The following is a 12,448-nucleotide window of genomic DNA, read 5'->3' on the forward strand; positions in this document are numbered from 1 at the left end:
ATTTGTGAAAGGGTTTTTATGAAGGCTATACTCTTTTCTAAATTGCAGGGCTAAAATATTCAAGTTTATTCAATATTATTTGTTTAATATTATAAACTAGAATCTAGTTAGTTCTGTTTTTTCTATTTGTCTCTAATCTCAGAGCTGTTTTGTGTGCTTACATGATGTGATTAAAATAAAGTTCTGTAAGTTGAGTTTTTGTGATTTTATTTTTAATTGATGCAATTTTATTGATGCTTTAGATTAAATACAGTTATAGTGAGCTTCTAGTTTGCTTTTTTTTAAATGAGTAAACATAGTTTTGTTTAAAAATTATTCCTGAAGATTTAAAAAGCCTAAACACCTACCTCTGCTTGATAGAAAGTAGGTTCTTAAAAATGAAGATGATAAATTCCATTTAAGTGTTAAGTTTAGTATTTATATAAATGATTATTATTAATTGTCCAGCTGCTGGTGAAGTTAGGTCTTATTTCGAATCCCAGCACATACTCATGCAGTGGAATTCTCAAGTAACAGGAGACTGAGATTTTAGTTGTTGTTTTAACTTGGTTGTTGTTGTTTTAACTGTTAAATCAGAATTATAACAGCTGTTGTTCCTTTCTCAGAATGTTATGTGGAACAAATAAGATAGGATAGTATTCTGAAAAAATAAAGAACACTAAACTAATTCAGAGCACCACCATATTATTGCCATTGTTGTTCAAACAAAAGGTTTCTAGACTGTAGGTTTGGTGTTCTGATGAAAATGTAATTCTGAGGTTAAATCCAATTACATTTATCTTGACGTGTCTGTTCACATTGCACTGTTGTAATAGGATTTTGTTGTATTTAGTATCTCTTGAAACATGTGCCTAAGTAGAGGGCTTGTATTTGCAAAGGATTTGAACTTTGATATAGCACCATGACTGCTGATAAAAAGACTAGTGATTATATTGGAAGTTTCATTGTAATGAATTTATAATTAAGAATGCAGTATATAGTTTGTAACTGTAGTATACGAACTGAGCCTTAATAATATTTTTGTGTAAGTGAGCTCTTGGCATTCATTATTTTTAAAGCAGCATTTCCTAAAGTGTGTTCTTTATAATATTAATGTGATGGGATGTTAGCTAGTAGTTGTTACCATTTCAAAAGGGGGTTTTATGTTACCAAATAAATTTGAGAAACATTGAGTTAAAGTAAGCACATGTCTTTATTTGAGAGCCTCTTTAAGCCTGATAAAATGCATTGTTTCCCAAAATTATTTGACCATGGAGCTGTTATGCAAAGCACATCCTGGCACTGGTGTTCCACAGGGCTTGTTTTGCCTTAACTTAAAATAATTTGAATATAGCAAGAAATTATACCCAAATTTATTTAGAATATTTATAGTGAATGCAATCTTACTAAAATAACAATTTTTATCACAGAGATTTCAAAATGTTAATTATCTAAGCAGTGTCTCTTTTCTCTTAATTTGTAGGTACGAAAAAAGGACCAGATCAATATTGAAACGAAGAATAAAACTGTTCGTTTTATTGGAGAACTAACTAAGTTTAAGATGTTCACAAAAAATGATACACTACATTGCTTAAAGGTTAGTGTGAAATTATTTGCATTATTTTTTAACAGACAAATTGAACGTTTTAGTTACAAATGCTGGAAAAAATGAAATAATTAAGAGATATTTGATTAATCCAAAAGAAGACAAGAAAGGAGTAAAAAGAAACATTAAACATATGAGCAAATTAGAAAACAAATAATAAGATGGTAGATACAAATGCAGCTATAACAGCAATTACCTGAAATGTAAAGAGAAAAAAATACATCAAGTAAAAGCCTTAAGAATATAAGGCTTGATTAAAACAACAACACTGTGCTGCCTACAAGAGAGATACCCTTAAACATAAAGACCAGAAAGGCTAAAGTAAAAAGGTGGGAGAAATATACCATGGAAGCACTGATCAAAAGACACCTGGTTTCATTATCAGACGAAGTAGACTTTAAGGTATGAAGCATTATTAGAAATAAAAAAGGATAGTTCATAAAATGATGAGATCATTTTAACAGGAAAGTATTAGCTTCCTGAATCAGTATGCATCCAATAATGTAGCTTCAAAATATATAAAGCAAAAGTCGACAAGGGAAGGAAAAATAAACAGATCCACAGTCATAGTGAGAGACTTGAAAAGACCTTTCAATAGCTGAAAGAACAGGCAGACAAAATCAGTAAAGTATATACAGAATTGAACAACACAATTAACAACCTTGATCTAATTGACACTATACCCAACAGCATCAGAATTTACAATCCTTCAAATGCACATGGATCATTTACCAAAATCAACCATAAAGAAAGTCTCAGCAAATTAGAGAAGAGTGAAATTATTCAGATTATGTTTTCTGTCCACAATGGAATTAAGCTAGAAATCAGTTAGTGACTAATTATATGTGGTAAAGCTGATGTAGCATATATGGACTAATTCTTCTACGTTTGGAATTAACAAAATAACAATAACAAACTTTTTATCAAATTGATTTCCTTGGGATATTGCTAGTTATATATCACACAAAATGGGTAACATAGATTCAAATACATTTGGAAAATCCTGAGTTAAACAAATTAAATAAGTTTCTTTACTGCATGATTTCTTAAGAGTGTTTAAAATACTAATAGTCATTGTAAATATTCAAGGGGTTGAATTTCCTAAACCTACTTGGAGCATCTCAGGAGACTACAGAGTACATTTAGGGACATTCTGGACAGCATTTTAAGAGGGATTGTGAAAGTTTTCTCAATGCTGTAACTGAAAGGAATCATGCTGTGAACAATTGAAACATTAATATATTTCTTTGTACTAATTATTAAAAATATATAGGAAGGATATACATTTCTTTGACAGAGAAATTCCATTTCTGTAATTTTGTTTTAAGGAAATGATAAACGTGTGCATAGATTTATCTACAAGGGTGTTTATCATGTCATTATTTATAATAGCAAGAAATTATAAACAATTTGGAAGTCCAATAAATAAGAATCAATTAAGTTTTAGAATAGTTGATCTTATACAGTATTCTACACCTTTTAAATTTTTAAATCATGCCATAGAAGGATAAATGAGGACATGGAAAAATACTCATGTTAACCAAAAGAAAACAAAGTTATTAAATGATGTAATATGTCTGAATCTGTTTTGGTTTAGAAAGTATACCTAGAAAAAGATCAGGAGGATAAATAGTAAAATGTTATGGTAATGTGTTGTTTGTAAATTTCATACAATGAGCCATTTTTAGTCGGAATTTTACAAGTAAATTTCACATAAACCAAAACAAAAAAGCCATTTAGTAAATGTCAACTGTGTATGTGGCCTGTGTTTAAATACATAGCATCTAATAATAAATACAGCAAGGGTTTCAATATTAGTTTCCATATATGTGTCTAAAAGGAAAGACATTAAATATATTGAAATTTTTAGATAAAATTTTTATGGCTGAACACAAAAGATACCCAGCAATGAAGCTTGTTAAACTAAAGTAGATCAACTTTAGTTTTTTTATACTGACATTTTTAAAGCTACACACTTTAGATGTATAATATTTTCTTTCTCTAATAGGGTTGAAGTGTTATCTTTGTGGTTTTTCATCATTATTATTGTTACAGATGCTTCTATCAGACTTTTCCCATCACCATATTGAAATGGCGTGTACCCTACTGGAAACGTGTGGAAGATTTCTTTTCAGATCTCCAGAATCTCACCTGAGGACCAGTGTACTTTTGGTAAGGGCTTGAGGATCCTATCAAAAGCTTGACATTCTTGATTTACTTCAGAGGTTAAAAATATTGACCAGAGCCTGTTATCTTGCTATGCCATATAAATATAAACATTTCTACCTAAAGAAGAACATCCCATACACATGAGCTGCCATTTCTGGAGAGCTGTAGGAATTTTTCTCACTTGGCTGCCAGTGAGTTTGAAATATTGTAAAGGGGGATTAAATTCAACCCCAATTAACTTTTGACAAATGATGCAAATGAGCAGGTATTCTTAATGCTATCATGTTAGAGCCATCTTAATGGATATTCTTGCTACGTTTCAAAGAAGCCATCGTTAATGTGCCAGAAGCACATAAATTATATGCTTAAAAATATGAATTTAAATTTTAAAATTAAAAAACAAAATATAAGCTTGAAAAATTAACTTGAGGGGAGAAGTTATTTCTTAAGCTAATTAGGATGCCTAAATGGCCATCAAATTTATTAAGCAATTAAGTTATTATACTTATTGATAATATATATGCATTTGCTTGCAGCCTTGGTGGGGGAGTGTGGTGGGGGAAGGGATGTTGGTGTTTTTTTTTTTTTTTTTTTAATAATTTTATTTATTTATTTATTTTTCCCCCAAAGCCCCAGTAGATAGTTGTATGTCACAGCTGCACGTCCTTCTAGTTGCTGTATGTGGGACGCGGCCTCAGCATGGCCGGAGAAGCAGTGAGTCGGTACGCGCCCGGGATCCGAACCCGGGCCGCCAGTAGCGGAGCGCGCACACTTAACCGCTAAGCCACGGGGCCGGCCCTGGTGTTGGTGTTAAACAGAGCTCTGGTTTAGGAATCTCTGGGCATAGACTGCCATTATGTCAGTGTTGCTATTACCAAGTCTTGATTGTGTCATTTTCTCTAGATTGTTATTTTTCTATAATCTAGTTGTGAGCCTGAATACTCTGCTGATGTTATTTAAAATGAAGAAAGATGATAATTTATTTTTAATAAACAAAAATATTAATGTGAAAACCATCAAATGGAATTGATTTCCAAATTCCCTCTGGGCTTATATGACATTAATCGTATAATAGTTATTGCAAGTCCAAGTTTTTATTGTAACAAGGAAAAAACTCTTCCTCTTCTTTGGCTCCAGCTGGTAAGGTTAAATGAGGCACTGCAAATAAAAATGTAATAGAGATGCCAGGAAAGCTTAGTTTTTAAAATGTCTATTTTTATTTATAATATTGAATTCCCTATGTTTATCTTTTGCTAGGGAAAACATCTTCTAATCGTTGGGGTATGGATGAACATTGCGATGCTGAAAACCAGAGTCCTTCCTGCCAGACTGGTTTTCTTGGCTCAGTGGATTTTTCCCCCTCTTATAGCAAAAGCACCTAGCCTTCGTCATTGATTCTCTTGCTTTCCAGATAGCAGCCTTGTTTATTTATCATTTAATAGTTTAGGGGCTCCTCCTGTGTGTCAGGCATTAAACTCAGTTCTGCAGGGATGTTACAGCTGTCCGGGCAGGTAGTGCAAAGAGATGGAACATAGTTGCCATCCTCAAAGTGGTCTACATCTAGTGCTAATTCCAGTAGTGTTGTAGGTGCTTTAATAGAGGTATGCGGAGGATATTATAGGCTAATGGAGGGGGTACTTAAGGCAGACTGATGAGTCTAGAAAGATCTTCCCTAATGGCTTCATAGTATTCACTGAGTGCAAACTCTATGTCAGACCCTTGGAATATAAAGGTGAAAACGATAGTCCCTGCCCTCATGGAGTTGACAGTCTAATAAATCAGACAGATGAGTAAATAGACAATTGGAATAACATAGTGGTAAATGCAATATAATAATATGGGCAAGCATAGCATATTATTATGGGTGTAGATAGAAGATGCACTTAATCTAGTCTTGGTATGTCAGGAAAGGTTCCCTGGCAAAAGATAGTGTTAAAGGCAGAGAAGAGAGACAACACTGAGTCAAGCAGCTGCAGATAAGATTAGAGAAGCAGGCACAAACCAGATTATAAAGAGCCCTAAGTTCTGTGCTAAGGAACTAGGGTTTTTTTCCTTGATGGCAGTGAGTAGCTATTGAAGGATTTTAAGCAGGTAGGAGAGAGAAGATCAGATTTATGTTTTTGGGCAGATCAATGTGGAGGAGATAACTAAGGTTGCTGAGAGCAGAGGTAGGCAGAACAGTGAAAAGGCTGTTTTCAAAACCCAGGAGGAAGACACTGAAGAAATAATAGAGATGGCAGGGAGTGGAGAATAATAACTGGCTATAAAGAATTTTAAGAAGTAGAACTGATGAGACTTGGTGGTGAGACATAAGGGATGAGGAAGAAGAAAGTGCCCTAACATAAGACCCAGGGTTCTGACATGGGCATCTCAATGGATGATGGTGCCAGACACAAAGATAAGGGAATATGGGGGGAACAGATGGTGAGTTTGCTTTGAAGCACATGAAAACCTGTAAGATAAAATATATCCATATTTGTTTGGGAACACATATAACCTTTTAACTGCTTTGCATTCAAAATTATTCTTGGCTAACGTTAAAATTAGTTTGGTTTGTGTTTTAGGGGAAATGATTCTAAAGCAGTCTAAATAAGGTTGAAACTAATCTTGATTTAAAGCTGTATTATATATGTACAAATGATAAGTTAAACGATGTATTATGTTTTGTCCAAAGAACTTACAGGGTGTGGTCTCTATCTCTAGCCCTATTCAACATGGAACTGTTCTCTTGTCTGTTTGGAAGACTCCACATTTAATAAGCATTCACTAATTATAATATAGATGTCAGTATAGGAGCTAGGCACAACCTATATACTTTAGCAGTATTCATAGACAAGAGAAACAATTATGAAACTTGGTATACCCGTAATTGAACTTGTAAAGAGCAAAGTTTTCCCCCAGTATATGACGGTTTTACATGTATAGAAAAGCAGACCATGGGAAAGATTGAATGTATTTTTAAAAATTCATTCATTAATTCATGTATTATTAATTGCATGCCTCCCACATGCTACGTCAGGCAGTGTTTTAGGTGCTAGGTATACAACAGTGAAAACGATGCAGCCCTGCCCTTCTTGAGCTTACGTATACAGCCATCTTTTCAAAACTTGCCATTGTGCCATCACCCGCCACCCTAGTCCAGACACTGCTTGAAGCTTGTCAGTGGTTTCCCTCTGCATACTGAAAACCTAAAGTTCTTACCACGGTCTTCAGAGTCTGGTATTACCTAGCCCATCCCTACCTCTTCAAGCTTATCTCGTTCCATTCCATGTTGGCACCACATGGGCCTTCTTGTAGTTCCTGTACCATATCATTCTCTCTTTCTCCTCATGGCCTCTGTTTTTGTTTTTGCTACTGCCGCGAATGCTCTCCCCATGGCTCTTCTCAACCTTTTGTCATCCTTCAGAGCATAGCTTAAATGTCACTTTCTCAGAGGGGGCGTCCCTAACCCACCTCAACTAAAATAGGCTCCTTGTTACTCTCCATCTTAGTGCCTTGTTATTTTCCTTCATACCAGTGATCACAATTATTATTTAAAAGAATGTTAGTTTATTTGTTGACTTGTTTATTCTGTCTTCCTACACCAGACTGTTAGGCTTCATGAAGGTAGGAACATGTCTGTCTTGTTCACTCTTGAGTTCCAACACCTAGCATAGTGCCTAGTGCATAGTAAGTGCCGGGTAAAATGTTTGTTGAATGACTGAATAAATTCAGTAATCTTAATGCTTAGTATGATGTTTTAAGAATTAGGAGTGCTGTTTGAAGATCTTCAGCTAATCCATGGTTCTCACTGGCATCTAGTGGATAGAGGTCAAGGTTGCTGCAAAACATCCTACAATACACAGAACAGTCTATTCCCTGCCCCTGCCGCTCCCCACAAAGAATTATCCAGTCCGGAATGTCAGTAATGCAGAGAGTGAGAAAGCATGAAGTAGATGATGATTGACTAGGTTTATGTTTGTAATCACCTACTCTGAGTTGATGCTGGGGGCTCTGGACAAGTTATAAGACCTTGGGGGCTTTTAGTTTTCTTGTCTATAGAGATGTATCAGGTTTATCTGGTGCAGCATTGGATGGCACAAGCTCTGAGAACAAATTTATTCTCAGTTGTTGTGTGTGGAACAGCCAGAGTCGCCTCTTTATTTATATTCTTGGTCCTTAATTTCAGTTACTCGTGTATATGAGCCTTGTTTTACTTAAGAGTTCATGTGGTTTGGCAGAGTTATAAGTAAAGTTAGATTTGTAGCAAAGTTCTCTGAGTATTTTGGACAAGGCCTAAGATGAAGCAGTCGTGTGTGCTTGCACATTCTTAGAAATACCTAGTGATTGTTTTTTTCCTTTTCTAGCTCTTTATCCTGAAATCTTATCGCTGAGACTAGAAGTTTAGTTAGGAATAAAGAAACCTCAGAATGAAAGAATTTTGACTAATGTAGACTTTTTACTTTAGGAACAAATGATGAGAAAGAAACAAGCAATGCATCTCGATGCAAGATATGTCACAATGGTGGAGAATGCATATTACTACTGCAATCCACCTCCAGCTGAAAAAACAGTGAAAAAGAAACGTCCTCCTCTCCAGGAATATGTCCGGAAACTTTTGTACAAGGATCTCTCCAAGGTTACCACTGAAAAGGTAAATCCTCAGGAAATCATAGAATAATAGTCCATTTGAGATTTGTGGTAGTGCTAAGCTTATATATAATATTCAACCAAGTTACTTCTTATTCATCCTAATGATAATAGTACTAAGAACAGTGCACTTTCCGTTTAGCCTATGCACTAAAATGTTTTAGATCAGGGACATACATATTTCAGTTTGTTTATAAATTGCTTTAGTACCCCACAAAGTATAGATAAGAAGTGTAAGTAGCTCGCAGTATTCCCATTTTGTAAATAGAAAAGTTGAAGCAGAGCTATTCAAGTCCCAGCAGTGAAGTTTAGGAGAGGTGGGATTAGATCCCAAGTTCCATTATGATTCATTATATACAAGTCATCCTAAGAAGAAATTCATATGATGGTACATAATATATGGGACATAGATTTTGTTGTCCTTTTATGATAATAACTTCTCATTCTAAATAAATGGTAATTCTTCTAAATTTAATTTTGGTGCTATATATATATTCGAAACTTACTTTTTTTCTGGTATTCTATAATAAATTTGCCTTTAAATATTTTGCTTCAGTACAGGGGATCTTAACCTTGAATGGGCTTTAGGAGGCCCATGACCCTCTGAAATTTCATGATTTTGAATCTCTAGGGCTGTTTTTTTCTGGAGTGAGGGTCTGTAGCTTTCTTTAGAATCCCAGCAGGAGTCAATTTCGAGAAAAGGTTAACAACTACTGACTTGTTATCTTAATTATTACAGATACCTTGTTGGAAACTACACTTTTAAGTGGGGTATGTTGAACAGAACATTTCTTGGTTAACTCTACAAGTTGGAAGAATTCAGTGTAGAAGTTAAAGCAAATTAACTTCTGGACAGAGAAAACCTATGGGGAGGATAAAAGGCATGAAGTAATACATGTATTTATTATACATGGGTGGCGTAGAAGGTGATAAGAAATGATAGTTCAACTTTGAAAATTGAAACCAACTTTCAGAGAGTAATTGTTTAAAACAATAAGGATTTTGAAAGCTGTTTTAGAATTGGCTAAAAGTTTGAAAAATGTAGAATGCTTATGTAGTTGAGACGACATTAACATTCCCAGTGAAGCTGATCTGAGAACATGTTTCATGCTTGGAACATGGATTGTGGGTACAGAGTAGAGATGAAAGGAAGACTTTGTGGTCTACTGATAGTATGCATTTTCTTGCAGGATAAAAAATGGAAGGAACTTGATTATAGGTAGAGCTCTGCTAATTATCTGATTACCAGTAGAGTTTTTTGAAGTAGTAATGGCTAACTTTTAGGGGGTACTTATAATGTGCCAGACACTTTCCTGCATGCTTCACATGTTTTAGCTTGTCTAATCCGTACAGCCAACTATGAAGTAAGTGCTTTGATTATCCTCCCTTTTACACCTGGGGAAACAGGATGCTGTGTAATGTCGGTTCTGATCTCATGTCCCTCATCTTAAGTGATCTTGTAACCAACTGACCTTTCGTTTATTTATTGAAAATTTTTAATTTATAAAAAGAAGTGTCTGAGATTATTTACATCAAATGATGCACAAAGGAAAACATTATCTTTGGTAAATCTTGGGTATTTTCTTTCAGTGACCTGAGTACATGAATAAATAGCATTAGCTTTGTTAAAGACTTAGAAACTCTGGGAAATTTATGGGCATTATGGAAAGATGTAGCGAAAATGTGAATAAATTTTGCCAATAATTAGAAAAATCTTATTTTTCGTATCTGACATGAAGAGGCTGATAGACGATCTTTAAAGTATTTGCCATTTGAAAAGTTCTGTAACTGCACAATCATAATAAAGTGTCTGTATTGTTGGGTATATTGGACTACTATGTGCTCATCTTAGTAATTTAAACAAAAATCTCTTCGTTTAGGTTTTGAGACAGATGCGAAAGTTGCCGTGGCAGGACCAAGAAGTGAAAGACTATGTTATTTGCTGTATGATAAACATCTGGAACGTGAAATATAATAGTATTCATTGTGTAGCCAACCTTTTAGCAGGACTAGTGCTCTACCAAGAGGACGTTGGAATCCATGTTGTGGATGGAGTTTTAGAAGATATTCGATTAGGAATGGAGGTAACAAGGACTTTCTTAAAGTCACCAAATTGGAGTTTGTGGAGAATTTAAACAACTTTTAAATCCTATCATTGAAAAATAATAATTTGAAAACTTTCCTTTCCTCATATAGTGTTGTTTACTATTACTTCTTTGGAGTTAGTGGTTTTTTAATAAACCCTGTTGTATCAGATTTCCTAATCTTCTCTCAGGCTAATGCTGGAGTGTTTTTTGCCACTTTTTCTCAAGTCCAGTTAAGCTTATTTTGGAAGAGTTTAGTAAATTTTTATTGTTTCTGGGTCACTTTTGGGACTCAGGTTACAGGAATCTATAAATTTATTAATTAGGAGGATTGGTAATAATTTGACAAGAATTTCTGTAAGCAGTTCCATCTGTCTGTGTAGGCTTATTGTTTCCTTAATTCATGGATTACAGAGAAAATAAGGAATGGGGCCTGATAGGGAGAACTGTTTTATAAACTATCAATTCATTTAATAATAGCTTAATACTAAATTTAATATTTAGCATGTTCTTCTTATTAAATTTAAACGTTTTAAAGGTAGCCATTTCCTAGAGAAGGACTCCCAGAAATGACCACCTTGTTAAAAAAGAAGGAAAGAACCCATTATTTTTACTTTGTTCAGTGTTCTTTCAGTAATTGATATTGTCAAGTGACAGAGGGGAATTTTACCTCTTTTCAGATACTTTACTATTCTTTAACAGAAATCTGTTTTTTTTATCCTTTAGGTTAATCAACCTAAATTTAATCAGAGACGTATCAGCAGTGCCAAGTTCTTAGGGGAACTTTATAATTACCGAATGGTGGAATCAGCTGTTATTTTTAGAACTCTTTATTCTTTTACTTCATTTGGTGTGAACCCTGATGGCTCTCCAAGTTCACTGGACCCTCCTGAGCATCTTTTCAGGATTAGACTAGTGTGCACTATCTTGGATACCTGTGGCCAGTACTTTGACAGAGGTTCCAGTAAAAGAAAACTTGATTGCTTCCTTGTCTATTTTCAGGTATTTAAACTGAAATATGCAGTTTGGCGTCATTTAATGCATTGCTTCTGTTACAGAAATATTAAAGAAGAACTTCCGTAGATTCACATGTGTAAGATATGTTTGTAATTAGATTAGATTAGATTTATTCTTCCTGCAAGGATGCTTTAGAGATTTAAAAATATATGGTGAATTCTATCATATAAACATTCTAATTGCATTGTAACTTTTATGATTGATAATGATCATTAATTTTGGGAATAATTTTGGGAATTATTTTGGTACAGTTTATAAATTTGGTATAGTGCTTTATGGATTATGATACTTGGTACACTAACTTATGAATTAAATTACTTGTGATTTTTTATATATTTGATAACATTCTTCTCACTTATCTGTGTTCTGGTTTTGCATGTAAAATTCTTGTTTCTAAATGATTTAACTTTTTTTTAGGGAAAAAACTATCATTTGGGGGAAAACGATATTTTTAACAGAAATATTTGTTCATTCGTTGGTAAACTCTTGGGTTGTGCTTTTCATGTCTTAATTTTAGTTAATTGTGTAAGCTTATGATTTAGAACAAGTACAGTATAAATTAAATTCAGATACAAATACAGAGACAATTCTGTAAAGTTGGTGTTCCAAAAGTTGACTTGTAGCTTGGTTGTTTGGAACCTGATCGCTATTTCCCATAAAAAACAATGTTGTACGTACTTATTAGGGTGAACAGCTCACTGTCGAATTCTCCAGATCTTTCTGAAGTAAAGTACCATTAGTCCCATTAAGTTCTATATGATCATTCCATTCTATATAATCTATTGTTAGTGTTGTTTTCATTTATCCATTGATGAAGACAATAAATTTAAAACTACAACTTGAGGTATCAAAAATACACCCACATAGTGGCTGGGGTTAAGTGGGGGTGAATACTCTTGGGGGAGGAGCAGTGTATAAATTTTCTCTGACCACTAACCCTTGCAGTAGAGGACAACATGTTACT

At 34.2% G+C, this 12,448-nt stretch overlaps 2 protein-coding genes across 2 annotated transcripts in view; one reads left to right on the plus strand and one right to left on the minus strand.

Moving 5' to 3' along the window:
- SEC61A2 (SEC61 translocon subunit alpha 2) overlaps positions 1 to 12,448 on the minus strand; it is a 213,892-nt gene that overhangs the window by 159,455 nt on the left and 41,989 nt on the right. The window lies entirely within an intron of this gene.
- The window catches only part of UPF2 (UPF2 regulator of nonsense mediated mRNA decay), a 110,238-nt gene that overhangs the window by 61,747 nt on the left and 36,043 nt on the right, over positions 1 to 12,448 (plus strand). The window contains exons 10-14 of the mRNA XM_004425370.3: positions 1,463 to 1,576; positions 3,641 to 3,757; positions 8,202 to 8,387; positions 10,264 to 10,467; positions 11,194 to 11,469. Of these exons, the coding sequence (XP_004425427.1) occupies positions 1,463 to 1,576; positions 3,641 to 3,757; positions 8,202 to 8,387; positions 10,264 to 10,467; positions 11,194 to 11,469 (897 nt within the window). The remainder of the gene's footprint in view (positions 1 to 1,462; positions 1,577 to 3,640; positions 3,758 to 8,201; positions 8,388 to 10,263; positions 10,468 to 11,193; positions 11,470 to 12,448) is intronic.

The sequence above is a fragment of the Ceratotherium simum genome, chromosome 32 (assembly GCF_057802395.1).
Source record: "Ceratotherium simum simum isolate JZ-2026a chromosome 32, ASM5780239v1, whole genome shotgun sequence".
Classification (NCBI taxonomy): Eukaryota; Metazoa; Chordata; class Mammalia; order Perissodactyla; family Rhinocerotidae; genus Ceratotherium; species Ceratotherium simum.